General features: G+C 35.7%; 1 protein-coding gene across 6 annotated transcripts in view; it reads right to left on the reverse strand.

The window, feature by feature from the left end:
- LOC136348108 (uncharacterized protein CG45076-like) overlaps positions 1–19495 on the reverse strand; it is a 97142-nt gene that overhangs the window by 52332 nt on the left and 25315 nt on the right. For 4 of the 6 annotated variants that reach the window (XM_066298689.1, XM_066298688.1, XM_066298691.1 and 1 more), the window contains exon 4: positions 17694–18023. The exons of the other annotated variants lie outside the window; for them this stretch is intronic. In XM_066298689.1, coding sequence (XP_066154786.1) covers positions 17694–18023 — 330 coding nt within the window. The remainder of the gene's footprint in view (positions 1–17693; positions 18024–19495) is intronic. 6 annotated transcript variants of the gene reach the window in all.

The following is a 19495-nucleotide window of genomic DNA, read 5'->3' on the forward strand; positions in this document are numbered from 1 at the left end:
TAACAAACTAGTTTAATAATCGAGAATGAAAGGAAAATATTTGGAATTCTCCGTCAAGAATCTCGAGTCAAGAAAATTTGCGAGAAATATCTGATAAGAAAATTTTTTTTCAAAAAAAAGTATTTTTTTACTTGGGGAAAAGTAGGAAAAACGCTTAATAGTTGGCGAAACCTTTCTATAAATAGGGTGAAATTTATAGAAAACTTTTGTTTCCGTTTGATCAGGAAATCAGAGACGTACTACACGTCAACAAGCAAAACAGTTTCACCAAAAAAAAAACTGAAAAAAACAGAATTTTTTGAAGCTGCACATGAACAAATTCAAAATAATGAAAATGTGCATCAAAGCGACACCGTAACTAACGCACATGTCCATGGCCAAAGTCGCCGTCTTGGGCATTCTCGTTAAATTATCTAAATTACTCAACTTTACTCAAATTTTGAGTTTCTCGCATAAGAGCATTCATTTCGATTTTTGTCGATTCTGGAAGCTTCATATGGAGGCTAAATAAATCCGTATTTTTCGGAAAAACGCTCTTCCGCGAAAACAAAAATTTCGCATGTACTCGGATAAGCGATTGCGTCCTTGTCCGAAGAATTCAAGTTCTTGAAACTCGCGCAATCACATTAAAATCACGAGAAATTTTAGTATTTTCAAACTTACTCTTATCTTCTAAATCTAATCGAGCCACGTCCACACACCACTCAGTATATTACTTATTGTCATAGACGCTATGCACTTTATGCATTCACAATCCCAATTGTATAATCGCAATCAAAAAATTATTTTAAAAAAAGTGGGCGTTTCCTTAGAGCAGCTATTCAATTCTAGCCAATAGCAGGCGATTTATATATTAGCGCTGCATGTAAAAATAAACATAATGTAAATGCTTTAGGCGACGACACTTTCGTGAATTATGATGTATATAAGTGTTAAATACAGTTTGATGATTAAATTAAGTGAAATTCAAGCCACAGCACAATCAGAAAAATATATAACAGTGTTGATGTTGAATAGTACCAAGGTACTAAATTTTTTATTTTTGTGAATTTGATAATTAGTAATTTACGATTTATTTTTAAGGGATTTCATTTTGCTTATTTGCAATCTCAGGGCCATCATTTGGTTCATAGACGTATGTCGTATGGAAGGAATAAAATGTGGTAAAATACCCGGTGAAGCATTTTGTTATATTAAATATCAAACTCGTATTAAAGAATACTCTGGTTTTTTCCCTTGCGGTATTTAATTTTACTACCGCAGGTCTAAGAGCATGTATTAGATTTCAAGGGTAAAAATTTTCACTAAATTGGGACAAGTTTAAATAGGACTTCAGCAGCACTCACTGCAGGAATTCGCCATACGGCCCTTCCTTTGCCGCGTCTTGTGATTATTTTGTGATTTCCGTCACCGAATAACAAGCGTTTGCATTTGTGTTTACCATTATTATCGGAAAACTTTGTGAGCAGAAAATCACTCCTTGAGTTGTATCGAAAGCGATGAAGGGAGGAATGCGTTGTGCAAATGGTACAAAACTCGAAACGATATAAACAAATCTTTGTATTTTCCTTTTTACATGTTTATCACACTGGGAATTGTCTTATCACAATAGTAAACGTACTAAATCTAGGTATAACTTAAGTAAGACTAGTTTATATGCAAGTGTTTCTTGCCGTCATAATAGTTGAAATACATGACTTTGCTACACTAAAAATTGAAAAAAAAAAGTGTTTTGAAAATGCGATTTTTGCGTAATTGAAGGACTTACCCTTTGAATGCCCAATGGAATTCGGGAAGGCATATAATCACAGAACACTCTCAGTCCTCTATAGGGAACCCACACCCTCGTCCTGAAAGAGCCATTTTAATATCCATAAGCATTAAAATCTTATAAAAACCAATTCAATTGCCATTCAATATTGCTATTACCTATAAGGATAGTCGTAATACCCTGAGCCATTCAGTCTCTGAATTTTTTCATCGTAATAGAATCGAATGTCTGGGAAGTATCGGAAATTATAGCCATCTTCGTCGGGGTAGTATTTCAGCTGCAGCATCCTTAAAAGAAATTTATTGCTTTAGGAGCAATATCGAATTTAACATTCAAGAAATTTATAAGAGCACTAAAGGATATTTTTGAGGGTACTTACTTGACTAATTTAAATGCACTGACAGGCGATGTTAAACCTGAGTTAACAATAGTTTCAGGTGGAATGCTCACACTCTGGTGATGGGCCAAAATATGATGATTTCACTCTTTGGCACGCTCAAATGCAACAAAATTAGAAAACACATAATTTATCGAAATCGGAGATTGTTTATACAAGTTCGCGTTTACGCAATGGCTTATTTAACACAATAAAGCTCTTTAATTTGAAAAGCTCTACGGGCGAAAATAACGTGTTACGACTATACGAAAATTGAACAGGACCTTGATCCATTTATCAAGCCTCACTTGACCCTTTCAATAAAGACCCAAAATATTCCTGTAGATATTTTTTCAGGAGAAAATAAGGTTTACTCAAAAAGTGGGTCAAGTTTTTAATACCGAAATACACGGCCTGAGGCTCACAAAACCGATGATTCATCAGGGATGATTTTTATTTGTCTGTAGAGCTTTGCAGAAATTCATAATCCTGATGGATGATTTATTGGTCTCGGTAGCGTCAGAAAGCGAAAACCTTCCCCTTAAAATTTCAACGATATAAAGCATGTTTTAGGGGAACTTATATGAAGCGAATAAGATATATTGTATGTATGTGTGTGAAGTCCGCATGGATTTGCTATTTCCGGCACGTGTGTGACTGCTCTTTTCTTTAAACTTCGGCAAATAGAGAAACGAGGCCAAATAGCTTAAGATGGATTTTGCTTTATGGGGAATTGTCGTTGATTTTTAAAGAGACAAACTAATGTTCGATATGCATTGGATGCAACGAGTTATACCGGGTGTCTCCGAACTACCGAGTCGAACTATCGGAGCTGGTTCGACAGGTCAGAAGCTACCAAAAGTGTAAGATAGAAAATTTCGGAAAACTCGTTCCACTTTGGGGAATTTAATTTTTTTCATTTTTAAGGACTGATGCTTTGCAACGCAGATTCCGCTACAACAATTTTGGTAGTGCCGTTGGAAAGCCGATCAAAGTTTCAAGTCAGTGGAATTCAGATCAATATTTTAGCAAATTTATTAATATATTTATACAGGGTGTCCCACAGGTGTTTCATTATATTTCAGTGGGTAATAGTACATTGAAAAATAATATGACTCCCTACATAAACCATATTCCAATAATGCTTCATTAAGAAGATACAGGGTGTTAAACTTAAAACACACCTGGAATATTTCAACGTATCAGAGTATCAATGAACAGGCGAGCTCAATTATGTATTGAACAAAATGGCCACCAATTTGAACAATTTCTATAATGTTATAGCAAATTAATAATATTTAAAACAAACTTAATATTATTAAAACCATTTAGAGAATATCGTGCATATGGACGGTATTCAATTTTTTACTGGCAAACGATACGTCGGACGAAAAAGAGTCAAGTGAGCATTTTCCTTCTAAATGAAATTAAACTTCTAAAAATAATTTTTATTTTGATAAAAAGCAGTGGCGCACCATGTTTTTCTTTAAAAATGTGCCGAGAGGTGTCCGTACGCACGTCACTGGTGAAACGAAAAATAGCCCTTTTGCATAAATAAATTTGTCTACATTAACTCTCAAAACATGCCAAATTTCACTTACATATCTCAAACGGTTTTGAATATATCAATAAAAGTTAGATTTTTTAAGTAAAGTTTAACACCCTGTATCTTCTTAATGAAGCATTATCGGAATATGGTTTATGTAGGGAGTCATTATTATTTGCCAATGTACTATTACCCACTGAAATATAATGAAACACTTGTGGGACACCCTGTATATTATATTAATATGTCATAATATTAAAAATGCGAACTCTGACGCCTCCCAAATTTCAATTCAACGCATTTGTAAGATTTATTACCGAAGCAGTTCGTGGACCACTATGACTATGGACTTACTCCATTCCTCATGAAATTACCTGCATTTCCTCAGCTCGTATATCTTAGACACGTAAAAAATAATCTTTTATTCTATGTATTACGTCGATTTCCTTCAAATCTTATTTGACAATCAGCACATTTCATTAGGACACGTTTGTTTGCTCTCAGTCCTACACAAACAAAAACTTCTAGTGCACTTTTCAGAAGGTAACATAATGTTTGTTTATCCAGACGTGAAAACATACATTTTTACGTAACCGACAAAGGCTTTAACAAGATCAAACAAATTGTTTTCTGAACGGGAAATGTTTTTCTATGTTTCCTTGAACGGATTTCTGTGTATGGCAATTTGAGTGTTAAAATATTCCATAAATAAATCTCTGTCACAAATAAGTGTACTTTGGAACTGAGGAAATATGGAAGGTAAGGTGAATTATTTATCTGATAGAAGGTGTGAGAAGGAATACATTAGGACTTTTTAGAGTGAATGCGTAGTTTAAATTTTTATTTTCAGCCTTTTAAGGGTCGATATTAGACCACCTACGCAATCACGTTTTAGAGTGATTAATTGGCAAATAAACTGGAAAAGTTACTGTTTTCAGCTAGTTAATCAGAGGCTCGGCTTAGTTTATTGGCAATGTGTCACCCAGTGTCTCAAACGGTTAATAACCAAATCAGTCAATCATAATAAGTATGTACATATGTGTTTGGCTCCGTTCCAGAATCTTGGAAGTACGTCAGTGACAGACATTTTTGTCCAGGTGTTTTTAGATGCTAAACTCACACTACTAGCGAACGAACCAATATCGGTAAGTAATCTCTGCCTTTAAAATTTCACCGATAATTAAAAAATAAACTCATCGCAGAAAAACAATGTTGACCATCGCCTACGACCCAGTTTTCGGACACAAATTTCGCCAGCACGTGCCCTTTTCCAGGTACTACACTGAATACAACATCAAAGGACCCATGGACTTTTACGAGCCCGCTAGAACGCCCGGGTGGTACCCCCACTACTGGCCTGCTCACCTTATGGAGCGCACCCCTACCAGTTATTCAGTAAGAAGCTTAAGGGTATGTCTGATTCGCTAGAAGCAATTTGATGATCGGCATGAGAAATTTTTAATTCCAGCTGCGAAATCACTTGTACAAACTGTCCCCCAAGCTGTGAGAAAGAAGCAAGTTTATTAAATTTTCATTTCAATGATTGTAGAGCTAAGTGCAGGTTGCCACTCATGTAACATTTCCTACAGTTTCGAAGTAAACACGTTTCGTCACAACCCGTTTGTATGTTTGTCCTCCCAATTAAAAATAAAATATACACTATGAATAAATCAAAATGAAATTTTCCTCTATCCAGATGTAAAAATAGATGTTTTCACGAAGGACATGGAAACTTCTTTTTGTTATTAATTTTCTAGTCTTGATACATAAGGAGAGAGAAATATGCCTTTGTGTTAAATGGCCTACATTTTCAAGGCTTTTCCCTCTATTTGTAAATACATTAGGGCGGCTAGTCCTGGCTGAAGAGCTCTTTAACCTGCAGTAATAAATTTTTCATTATGCGAGACTAAATTTTGCATCTGCGATAGGATTACATGTATACTTTTGTGTAAAATAATAATTATTCTTTTCCTGCAAGTGGTATGCTGTGTAATTGGATTGCATTTGGATTGACGTGCAGTTAGTCTTAAAATTCTGGATTTTAATTGCCCCGTTTGTTAGTTGTTGAAATTATCTGGATTTGTCGGTCTGAAATTATGAAAATGTTAGTTGGGGTCAGCAGCGACTAAAAAATAAGGGGAACATTGTTAAGAATGGAGTTAGAAAGTAGCTACCGGGTCTTAAGTGTTGATGAGTCGAGACAGTGCATTTGCACAATATGTAAAACAACTTTGCTTCTTGTAAATCGCACGTTGTATTCCTCTAATTAAGAGGAGCTGCAATATATCAAAACCGATGCATCTGACTGAAATTCGTTAATAGAAAAACCAAAAGGCCTTAGGATAGGATTAACAGTGATCACGTTCAAATTTAAAAATCTAAAATAGGCATAAAAATTATTTTTATGAGGGCCAAATTCTAAATTAACAACAAATAAATTTCAGTTTTGTTTTTTTTAGACATTCTTATCTGGAAAACTAGAATACCTACTGAGTAGCTGTTTCACGAGCCCCTACATCGAGATCTCAGATAACTCTCGCAACTGACTCCAGTCACACACCAAAGCCATTTTCTTTCGATTTTCCCACTTTTGGTTATAATTGAATTATGTTTTATACCGGCTTATTGGAATTCACACAGGCTATTGGGGTTTCGGAAACCGCAACCTCGTCTTAAGACTGCAATTATCGAAAATTTATTGCTCGGAAAGTGATGATAATTACCGGTACGTTCTTAAGAAGGCTCACTTCAGTGACGTGCTCTGGGTAAAACACCAAAAATCGTCAAGACAGTGAAACCAAATATATAAGGAACTATATAAAAGCAATACATATGGGGCCAAATTTATTCGGGAAATATTCCACTAAATACTTTTCGTGTTTCAAAATAACTCTACAGGGTGTTGCATCGTAGGACCGACCGTAGGGAAACTCATTTAAGACAAAACTGCATTAGGCTTTTAATGAGGGACGTGCATATAAAATATAAAAAACGGTCTTCGCACCATTTGTGAGATATTTTAGAAAAAAATTTTCTAAAATCTGAAAATTTATAATGCTGCCCTGATGTTTTCCTCAATTAAACCACCAGCAACTGTCGCCTTTTTGTCGACAGGGACACTGTGTCAACGCGTCTCATCAACACGATTCTATCTTCATTAAAGTTTATTAAAAAATATTCTGCAGAGTAGCAGAGAAAGTAAATGTGATTAAATGGTACCACGTCAATTGGTACTACATAGAAACAACTGGGATTATTTGAATATTTACGAACTTAGAAATAGAACTAGAAATGTTTATTTATTGTTCGCTGATACTGTGAAATAATATGTTATTTTGTTGATGACGTTGAGTCATTTTAATTGAGGACGACATGATTGCAGTATTAAAAGTTTCCAGATTTTGGAAAAGTTTTTTCAAAATATCTCGCAAACGGCGCGAGGAACATTTTCCATGCTTTACGTGCGACTTCCTCATAATACGACCTTCGAAAAGGCTAATGCGATTTTGCCCTTAAACCAACAAGGAAGACAATATTAGATAGCATGAAAACTTGCATGGGTGGCCCTGTGGTTGGTCTGGCGGTGCACGCAACACCCTGTACAATTTTTCATTCAAACGATAAACCGTGTTTATTCATTTTCCTATTTAATTAAAATACTCCTCCACCGTCGGTGTGGGGCTCTTTCATGCAAAATGTATAAACGAACTTATGCATTTTTTAGAAAACTGAATGCTAAAGTTATCGGTGCTTTGGATGCACTTGTGCTATCACCCCCTATAACAAGCCACCTTCAAGAGGTCGACGATGAAAATTCTGAAACTGGATGATATCCAAGGACGTAATGTAGTGAGCTAAAACGCAAAAAAGGTGCAAGGAACGATATACTAAAGTCGGAGAAATCACTACGGACACAGAGACGGCAATTATGGATAGAGCTAATATAATGGATGAAGCAAAATATATTCAAATTACCTAAAATCATGGAAATATATGGGGAATCAAAACTTAATTGTGAACAGGGTTCTCACAATTTTGAATATATTTCCTGCAAATTTTGGCATGAGGACATTTTATGTCTCAAGAATGGAGGGCGAGGAGAGAACCAGGAGAAGGCAAATTCCCTCTGGCTTTCTGCTGCAAATTATATTATAGTAAATGTAATGATGACGCGATGATTAATAATCATTGAAATGCCTTGTTCAGTTTGTGAGACTCACATCGAGGATCTGTGAAGATAGAAATTATCGGAGGAGCTGACTGAACGAATGTGCCCATTGGGCATTTCGCGCCAGCCTTTTGGATTATGGCTTGTTTTTAACGTTTTGCCTGACTTCGCGTCACTTCAATGCTAAATTTTGTGACGAACCTTCAAACATAAGCAAATTAACGGTCGTAGCTAAATCGTTACACACTTTCAATAAAAATGTAAATTCAAAATAACGATCTATATTCTCAAAAATAAAATTTCTTTTCCACACGATGAATTACATAATCCTAGAAAGAAATATAAAGTTGCCTTAGTTGAATAATCGTATACGCATGTTAATGGTAGAATTTAAAAACTACGTTTTTTTCAATATTTGAAGCCTTCTCGGTTTCCTTCAACGAACTCTGTACAAGTTGTTCCTGACCTAAAAAAACGTGCGATTTTGGTACCTATTCAAGGCGTTCCCTGTGTAACTTTGAAGTTATCCAAAATCGAGTGTTACTCAGTTCAAATGAGTACTTACACGAATTTTTCTCATGTGATGTTCGGTGGGCCACATATCCAACAGATCGAAGGGCAAAGAAGGGAACCTGGTGCTTCTCAGAGGCCAAAACAAACTCAAATACTTGTCAAAATAGTACCTGTGCCGGGTACTATAATCCAGTTTGGCTCCATACGTTCGATCGTAATTTAGGATCAACATTATTCTTGGTAGATTTTTTTTTAACCGAACAGCATTAATTTGCAGACTGTTTTGAGTTTCGCCACCAAAAACTAGCAGTACGCTGGGTACAATTATAAAATTATTTTCATTTTACAGTTTGACAGGGTGCCAACCTGCAAAAAACCAAAAGCTTTGTAACGACTTATACTGGATGTTACGTAAATGCTTTTCGAAATGTTTAAAATAGCCCCGTTGTTATTTGCACAAAAGTATCTACGACGTGTTCAACTGGAGCAAAATAGATTGAATGCGCCCGTTGGTCGTTAAGTAATAATTTATTTTTCGAATTTTTTGGAGTCGAGCTTTGCCAAAAACTTGGAAATACGCTTGGTTGGTGGATAAACAATCGGATTGTGCTTATGCAGATGTTTTAAGTTTAAGTTTAAGATCGTGCAGAACACGGTAAAACTCAGCTACATGTAATGTGGTCTTATGCAAATCGCGAAGCAGGGGTACATAGCTTCCCGTTATTTTACCTCAGCTGGAATTTATTTTAGAGGCGAAAACATATTATGAGGTTTACTCGAATCGGAAATTCGGATATATCCCCTTTATTAAACTGGACATTTCTTGTTTTATCGGAGTATTCTCGTGAGATTTTAAATAAGTAAATTTTGTTTTATTTTACGCAGTTGTTAAAATAATAGTCCACGTTATAAAAGGCGAAGCTGTAAACTTGAAAGTTCAGCTTTTACTCGAGATTAGGTCACACTGGCAGCGGGCAGTACCTCTGGACGGGTACAGCTGCACAAACCCGCAAAACGGCACCTAACGCACGTCCAAACTTTCCAAAACGGCCTAGTCTTTGCCGAGAGTTCTGCCATTTTGAGGTTTTAAAAGGACACGCCTCCAACGTCTGGTTGTTAATTCTTGACCTAACATGCAGTAAAATAATTTTTAAAATCCAAGCTATACCTGAAATTAACAGCAATAATTCACGTCATATACGTACTCCTAACACTCACAGAATACTCTTGTTAGGGCCAATAGCCCACAGTCGTGGCATCTTGACCAAAAAGAAGAGAATGCGCACGGACGCGTTGAAATTAAAGTAGAGTATTGGTGAGCATGCTTATATGGGAACCTTCCAGGTAGAATTGCAAGTACATAGGTTTAGTGGCTCTTAATTTTATGTAGAACTGTATTTGCATCTTTACATACATAAATTCAGCAAGAATTAAGTTACTTGGAACTCGAAGGTCTAGCACATAAGTCAGCTAACTCAGCTCCACTCTTATGAAAAAACGACGATCAGAAACGATTGATCAAAATTAGTTAAGAACATCAATTAAAGTCGGACTTGATTTGACATCCGTGTGAGGATGGTCTTTATATAAAATGTCATGTGGATTTTTAGAATAACTATAAGGGCTTCACGCACCACCTGCTCTATACTAATGATGGAGCGCTTCGTGACAAAGTAGCAGTAGCAACCCCAGCAACACACTGGCTGAATTTTTAGTTGTAATAAAATTTCCGTCAGTGACTTGTCAGTAAAAAATGCTTCAAATATTCAGTATTAAATTCGTGAAAATCTCCCCCAAGTATATCTCGTACATTGAAAACTTCAGATAGAATCTAGCATTCGTGTAAATCTGGATCAGGACACAGTGCTGATGTACCATGCCCACTCATGCTTTTTTCAGTCGAAGCTCATTCAAGCATATTATCCCGAAATGTATCGGTAATTTTTTGCACTTGTTACATTATACATCGAGTCCCGCATAAATTCGTTAAAAATTGACGGGAATATTTTTCATGAAAATTCCGCAACACGTCAAATATTGTTTTTAGTTCTGCATATTTCAACGGAACAGACATGCGAACAGGGTTATCCATGTAGCAGACAAAAGTACCTTTTCACTTTTTCCTTATGGAACTCCATATACACACATGCACATATTGTGACGTTTTTGAGTTCTTTTAGAAATTCGGATTAGGTTTCATGAAACATGCCATAGCTAAGTTCAACAGTTAAAAAAAAAATGCAAAACATTGAAATAACGATAGCACTATTGATACTTTAACAATGACAATTTACGCTATTATAATCTAACGTGCTAAACGTGTGAACTGTCCTCCGGTGACTTAGTGACAAAGTCCAAGCTGCGACTCAAACTACCCAAGAAGTTTATGTTTGTTGAGCTTCTTGAGTAATTAAATTCTTTGACTCTTCTACGTTGCCGGGCTCGCTTAAATACATCTCATGGCTCAGATAACCCCATAAAAAAGTCTATAGCAGGCTACTCTAACTGCAAATACTTTAATGTGTTTTACGTTTAGGCGTGGATATGTTACGCGTAATATACTGGCGAGCATAAAATTCGGGTCACTTTAGTATTTTCGAAATTTTTGCCTTCCTAACTCCCAAAAAAATAAAAAAGGATAGCCTTTAGCGATTCTGAGGTTCTTTAACCTTGTTAAGGGTAAATGGTAAAAAAAACACGATCCTGTACCCAAATAACCGATGTATCGCACAGGTATCCATTACCCAAGCACTGTAACATTTTTTAAGACAATTTTGTGCTACCGAAAAAAAACTCATAATGACATTAATATCGCGTATTTCCCCTCTTTTTGCCTTTCTACTGTTAGCGCAACTTGAAGTTAAAGAGAACACCTTTAACCAATTCGCCTAAAGCGAACAACAATTGAATGGAACTGATAAAGAGGATGCATAGATATTGAAGGTATTTTATCAATCTTTTTTTTTTCATGGTAGAACCATGCAGAACCGTAAACATTTTCCCAATGATCCGAAATTTCATGGAGCATTCATGCCAGCGAAAAATATCACTTCTCTTTCAATACATTTATATTTGAAAATTTCGAAGTGACCCGAATTTTATGCTCGCCAGTGTATGTTCGGGATTTCTCGAAGAACTCATGAAGGTCATAACATATGTGTCGTTCTACAAGAAAGGGATGTAAAAATAGATTTACCTACTACTGGGTAGCCTCTATATACACGCCTGTTATGTAAAAAAATGCACAACTAAAAGCAATAATCCAGCGTTTTCGTAAACAATATTTCCTTCAATTTGTGACGAGTTTATGCGGGGCTTTTGGTCCCCAATAAACCCGCTGTATTTATATGATAAAATTTCTGTCAATGCAGACATATTGAAAACTCTACAAGGCATTTGGTTAATAAAATTTTAGTCCCGATACAACTTGTGAATTGAAAGCTCTAGACAACTTTATAACCATGTGAAGTTTATCCACCCTTCCGACTTCAACTACCTTTCTTTCGGCAAGATACCCCGATGTATAAGGGAAAATATTTTAGAAAGGCATTAGGCTTTTCATGCTGGTGTTTCACGGTTTTTAGAGTTTTTGAATGTGTATTTCTAAGATGGTAGCAGTTTGAAAAAACGTTCACATGCTAAGCACTTCCGTCTACGACTTTGTGCCTTTTTGCGTTATTCGAGGCAATTCGAAACTAGATTCAGTGTGGGAATCTCACTGGTTTCCATCAACGAGGAGCTTTTCGTCCGTATTAAACTGGGGAAATGCTTTCAGGAATATAACATTTCTGGGGCTAAATTACCTTTATTATTTCTCTCTTTGCACAATAATATTGACAACCTCGATATACAGAAACATTATACATTATAAAAATATATCATCTCTTATAATACCGTAACATGCATACACTTAAATATCACTTTTCCACCGCTGCGTGCGAGGAACAAATCTCATTCTAGCATCTAACCTAATAATAAACATTTAATATGATTATTAAAGAAAAATAAATCTACTGTTACGTATACTGTAGTGCATTAGTTTGTTACTCCTGTGCATTATCTCAATAAAAACTTGATGTTAGTGGTACGAAAAGAATGAATGAAATATGTTCCTCAAATGGCAGCCCTCCATTGGAATTCCTTCGTGTATTGGGTGTGTTTATCGATCGAAGTAGAGATCATTATACAGCTGAAACAAATAGAATCATTATTTTTGATTATACTAAATGCATTATTCGAAGTTGTGAATTGAAATGTTCAGTCATAAAAGATCATTTTCCGGCTTAAAAAATTTAATTTTCGTGCTTAGCAGCAGGAAAAATGGAAAGCTTATCCAGCGGTGAAATTTATTATCGTATCTGCAGGTACTCTTAAAAATGCTCTTTTGTAGCCGACGTTGTAGACCTAGTTTGTACAAAAAAGGAATTGCGGAGAGGATTTATTGTCTCTATACGAGCGGTGCATAAAATAATGCTCAAACTTTAATCATTCATTCGACCTTTAGAAGTCAGCACATCTAGGTAATTTCTGAAACGAGGAAGAAATTATTTTTCAATTTATTATCTCTTTTTCGCTTCAAAGCTCGTAGGAAGCGACGATTACGTGCTTTGGGCAAAAATAACAATTGCTGGCACAAATGATCCAGAGCGTCCCATGGAACGGGAAAAACTACCGCGGTGTTTTTTTTAAAGGTCAAAGAATTAATTATGCCTTTAGTCGAAGAAGAACAAATTAATTAAGAATAAAGGCGGAACTTGTGCGAGTAATTAAAAATCGGATCTACTCGAATGTACACGACACGGACAAACCGGGAAGGCGAGTCGTTTATAATATGTTTAAAAATATAAAATATTAAGGCATTAGCGTACATGCGGGCATTGTAAGCTAATGCTTTCGCAGGAACTGTATTAATGAATGTTTTAGTTTGTGACAATTTTCAACTTAAGCCAATTTTGCCGTGTCCGGTGTTAATCCAGACCTGTAGGGGCCAATTCTTAACTGAAAAAAATTGGAAAAATCTCAAGAACGTCATCATCATAAACGTTGAAAATGGATTATTACTATAAACATTGTGATCAATATGGCCGATCAGCAGTGCCGCGATGATTTTTTCTGGTTTTTAAAAAGGCCCATAGCGTCGTAAGTTGCCTTCTGAGCGTTGAAATTCACTACCATCAGGTACTTCTCTATTAGAAAAATGGGTAAAATAGAGACGTGCTGATTTGCCGGAGTTCTTATTGTTTCAGGAATATACTTCAAGCATATCCGTAAATTTACCGCTCATTCTCAAATGCTTTCAACTGAAATTGACACTTGAGAATTGCCACCAATAGCAGCGTTAAGAACATTTTGAACTTCAGTGCAGGTTTCAGTTAAAAATTGTTTGCTATTAACTTGTCATTCATCGTCAAACTCGGAAAAATACTTTCTATCAAAAAATTAAAAAAAAATATATGAAGTTCTGTTTGAAATTCCGAAGGACCTGAAGCAGAACAAGTCGAGTTTAAAAAAATGAGCTTTCAAGTTGGCTGGTAGCCCGAACAATGTTATTTCACTTGGTTTTTAATTGATCAAAATCGATTCACAAAGGACTGAGTAAGAATGTTCCCGTTCCTTAACAGACAGCTGGTGCAGCAAATTATGCACATTTTACCGCTTATCAGTTGTTTTCTTACCCTGATTTGCCTAAAGGCATCTTCAGATGGAAAATCGTTCCAGTAGTACGAGTACGACCTATTTGAGGGCCAGTACTGCGGGAATCTCTCCCTCGCTGTAAATGGCCAGTCTACATAGAAGCTGAGGGGTCGGTAGATTTTGTAGTGGTAGTAGAACTTGGAGTCAGGCCAAAATGACCATTCATAACCCTGCTTGATAGGGTTTCGTAGGTAGGTAAGCATTTTGCTAAAAACAGTAAAAAAATAATACACTTGCGAGAGGCAGGTTGCCTGATTCTATACCTTGTAGTTTTGTGCCAAAATTTATTTCTGATCAACTCAGTTTTTCACATTCCGGATAAATTTAATTAAGTGCGGAGGAAATTGAAATTCTTCTTGAAAAAGACCTACAAGCCGTTATTAATCGAGATAATCATTACTATTATCACCGAACAAATATTTATCATAGAAAGTTCAGTCGGCCTCCGAGCTTTGACCTGGTTACATCAAAGTGGAATGTTGATGAAACTCGCTGATATCTTATTGAAATTCCATCGTTTTTACGCAAACAAAGTTGTTGCATGAACGGATTTCAGCGGGTGTGCGAGACAAGAGGTAGATGCAGTGGAATTCAAAAGAATGTATTCGGGCATTTAGCCAAGTTACTTCTGTAATAAATATACTTTTGGTGTCATTCAATTCGATGATAAAAAACCGAGTAGGTGAAAAAAATATATATAGAGAAATAACAAAAAACCTTGTTCTATTGTCCGCCTCTATCACCCGATCTGAGTGTCCTTGATTAATGTTTTTTGTGCCGATTTAGAACGTGTGGAAGATACGAACACTTATAACGATAATATGCACCTATGAAATTCCAATTTTGTAATTTTGGATCGGTTTACGAAACATCGGAGGTCACGATCTCCAAATTCTTTCCCTTTTTTTGATCCTTTTTAAGTGTGTGAATCTATTTTATGCGCATGCCTGATGAGACCAGTAGATAGAAACACGGATTACCTAACATCCCTCTTTTCCCTTTCGATTCGAACGCTTTTGAAATTTCGTGGAAATGTTGCCGATATTTTCCTGACACGTTCGATCATTTGTGGAAACACGGCTTTGTTAGTCAGAAATTTCGCGTGGAAAATTTTGGAAAACCCTTTTTATATCGCCAAATATCGAAATACAGTAATGGGTACACAGGGGCGTTATATCTAGCGCCACGGAAACGAGCGAATCAAATTTATTCATCAAGTCGAATTTTGCAGACCTGTTTATTTTTCTTGCCAGCTAAAAAAATTGAAAAAATCGTTATTTTTTTACTATAATGTCAGTTTTAGCCGAACATTATCCCGTGTCGTCCTAGCTGAAAAGAGGAATTCCATTTCACATTTCACTTTCACATTTTTATGACGCCAGTTGTGCTATCAAAAAAAGGGAAAAAAATCAAATTTTTAATCGAATTTTTTGTCCACTATTACTTTCAAAGACGCCATTATTGGAGGTGTTGAATGACCGTGAAATCCATTTTATCGCCTTTTTTCCACTACATCTATCTGCCGCACTAATTCGTCATCATCCCATTATTGTTTTATTTCCGGCTACCGTGAAAATGACTACAAACTCAAACACGCGGTCGTTTTTGTATTTCAGATTTAATTTTCGCCTAATTTAGGTGAGTTATTTTAATATTATCAAATATAATTCAGTCCAGTAAGGGAGAAAATCGTATATTTATATGTCGCAATTATAGGATACTGATGACCTGTCTTCTTAGGTGCACTTGGATCATTATAATTTTACCTTCAAAGTACGGTTGTGAAAAATATTTCTCCAGTAAATTAACGAACAATTCTAGTGAATTGTAAAAAGTGCGATAATACTTCACTCGCCCACGCAGTCGTCCGGTAAGTTGCCGGTAAATTTAATATTACATGTCAAAAGTATCAACAGTCGCTTTTGCTTAAGCCGTGTGTGTTATTAATTCGGTAAATATTGAAGTTGACGGTCTAATTCAGCATGACTTCCGCGTGTTAGTCAAATATTTCAAAGGGAATTTACCAATCAGATAGTTGTCATGTTATTCCGTTCGAGAGTAAATAATCCCCCCGTCCCCCGGCCCTGAAATAATGTGAAAGTACGAATCTACTTGGAGAAGTAGATTTTTGTTTTTACGCAATTCAATCTACTAAAATATATGCTAAGAGGTGTATTAATGAGCGGTCATACATCGATGCCATTAATAGACTCGTTCGTTAAATAACTATTATTACACTCCGCTTCTCTAAAACTTTCACTCGTATACTTCCCAATTTAGAGCTTGTTACGCAATAAATTATCGGCTAATTTTTATATTTAGACAAACTCCACGAGGAAACTCCAATTATTGATTTGCTGTTATCCACTTTGGTTTAATTGGAAAATTCCACGTAATCGGACGAGGAAATTTTCGCGAATATAATATGTCTCTTAACTAATACGGGGACAAAAAAATCAGTAACGGTTGAAGAGAAAATTGTCAACTGAGTCTCAGCTGCACAGGAAATCAGAGAATAGACGCGATCCCTTTGTGTTTTTAATGGGAAAATTTGTCATATTTATGACGATTAAATTGCATATTAGATGCGATTTTTCTTTGAAAAAAATCTCGAGCAAATTTTGAACTAGTTGGTATAGAAGCAGCAATAGACTTGACTTAATTTGACACATTACTCAAGTCTAGAGCAATAAAATACATAAACACTTACTTACCTTCAAAGATAATGCAACCAAATCACCAGCCAACTTCTTTCAATGACTACCACTTGGATTTTGATTTCGACACGCTACAAACGCTCGGTTATAACAGATTTATTTTTGGATACTATCCAGACTATTTGGATACGATTGTGCATAGTTTCTGAGTCATGTTTAAATAATCCGATAGCCAATTTATCAAAAATTTCGTCGATGCAAAACGTAATTCGGTAGGTATTCCTATAAACGGAATTTGATAAAAATAGTCCATTCTGGAAGAGATACAGCTGAATTAGCGCGTTTTCCAAAAAAATATATTCTTCGGCCACCATGTATTACTTCGGTAACCTATGGCTAATAGGTGTTTTGCAATGACAAAATTTTTGGTTTCGCCCACATGTTGCAGGTAAGCAATGTGGTTTTTGGCTACCAACGGTGACTGATTCATATGTCATGAAATCACAAATCAAAGTTCTATTTATTGTTTGTCATGGGTTAAATATGGCAATTCAAACTAAAATAGACTAAACATCCTGTTTATTATATTCGTATGGGTTTTAATTGACTAGAGTTTCAAGCTAGTTTTTCAGGGCTAGCATGGGTTTTCTCTGGCTCTGGAAAGGAAAATATTAGTGAGTGTGGCGCCTTACAAATCTACTGGGTGGTTTGTTATGTTGGTTTATCAATCGCCCAATTTTTAAATAGCTAAAACTCCATTTTCTACTAAACGTGTTGCGCACAAAACTCTACAGGAATTAAAACAGAAAAATATGTTTTATCGTTCCCGCTAACCAAAATCGATATTTGTTTCTATTTCTACACCCTGTAGATCGGCGCGATTGCTAAAGGAGACAGAAAAAGAATAAGAACAAACAATGACCAACGAAAGTGCAAAATACCAAACATAAAGCACACAAAATACTCACGCTCAAGTTACTAATTTTATTTTCGAGGTCGTTGAATTCGTAGTCCAATGATCGATAATACAAGGAAGGCAAATAGCTCAAATAATAGTTCCTGAAGTAGCTGCCCAAATAGGACCTATAGTAGGGCCAGGAATAAGAGTAGGGCCAGTAGTAGCTTGGCCAGTAGGAGCGGGAGTATCTACTGGGCCAGTAGTAGCTGGGCCAGTAGGTGGAGTAGGTTCTCGGCCAGTCGTAGTACCATCTGTAGAGTTTGGGGTAGTAGGTGCTGCTTGGCAGGCTTAGTGTGCTGTAGTAGCTCGAAGAGATTGGGTAGCTGGAGTAATATACTCGCTAGAAGATTTTGAGGAATACATGAAAGCATGGTTTCTTCGAGAAGCGAATTTTATTCAATTTGAGGTTTTTACATTATGATGTTCCTGTTAAAATGCCTGGTAAATTAGTTTCAGATTGGACAGAATATCTCTTTCGAATTCCGGCCTCCTCGTAGCAATTTATGATGAATTAGTAAAAGGTACTGAAACGTTTTGATTGTAAACAGATCCAGTGATAAACACATATCTGCTCATAGATTGGCGAAGTTATAGCAGCTGTTGTAAAGCTATACTCTTTTATTTATGTACATTTGGACAAATATAAAGAGGACAAAACAGCTATTTTCAAATGTGGTCCAAAATCCTTAGATTCTGCCAACAAAATTTGAAAATATTCATCAATTTTAACATTCGTCCAATATCTGACCCACTAAAACTGTTTTTTGTACATTACGCAGACGATAACTTTCTCCCTCATTTGTTTTTCGTGTTTGTTTTATATGTTAATTTTATTATGAATCAGATTGATTTATTCCCTACAAATTAAATTTGATATTTCCTCATTGTAATTTCTATTCTATTTGATTTCGTTCTAATTGATTCTATACAGTTTTAGTTTGTTTTATCGTTTTATTAAACGCCTAGTGATTAATTTACCAATTTCTCGTCTATTTTTAGACCTGCGACTTTAGTTAGGTATTCATTTAGAAATCCTGATGTTTATCGATAATTTTATCCTACATTTAATGCCTTGAAGCGATAATTTAATATTTGTTGAACGAGGTGGCAGTTTTCTTGGCAACTTCAATGTAATATATCACTTAAATGCAGTCTTAGTTCACCATTTAATTGCAATTTTTCATTTTCAGTTTTTCTCTAGTTTTTCATCTTTTACGTAGTTTCAATATCCAAGTGTTAGTATCCAGTTTTCAGTATTAAAAATTTTGACTTATTTTTATTTGATTTTCTCGCTCTCATTGGTGAGAGATTTCAATTGCTCTTTGTCTCTTTAAAAGGAATACATATTGTCATGCTCTTTCTTTTTGATATTATTTTTTGTAATTATCTTCCTTCTTATCTCAGTTTCAGATTTTTTTCTACACAAGTTAAAAAATTGCCAAATTTGATTTTATATTACGGAAAAATTCCCCTGGCCAATCGTGAACAATAAGGTGGAATCATCAGAGGTGACCTTCTGGCTCTAAAACTTTGGCATTAGGAACAATCTCAGATGGGATGTTGGCATTACTCTCTTAAGAGATATGTAATTAAACTCTGAAACCTGCCTTTACCATAACTTTCCCATTGCGTTGGCAACGGGTGATCACTAAAACGAAATCTCGCACTAGACAGTGAATAATAAACGCAGGTCGTTGATTAAGCTATTTGCTTTTCATCATCGAATATATGGCTGAGAGCAGATAAATAAATACCAGGTCTGTAAACATGAAACCGGAATTTGCCATTAGGGAGCCCTTGCTGTCAATATGG

Source organism: Euwallacea fornicatus, chromosome 31 (assembly GCF_040115645.1).
Source record: "Euwallacea fornicatus isolate EFF26 chromosome 31, ASM4011564v1, whole genome shotgun sequence".
NCBI lineage: Eukaryota > Metazoa > Arthropoda > Insecta > Coleoptera > Curculionidae > Euwallacea > Euwallacea fornicatus.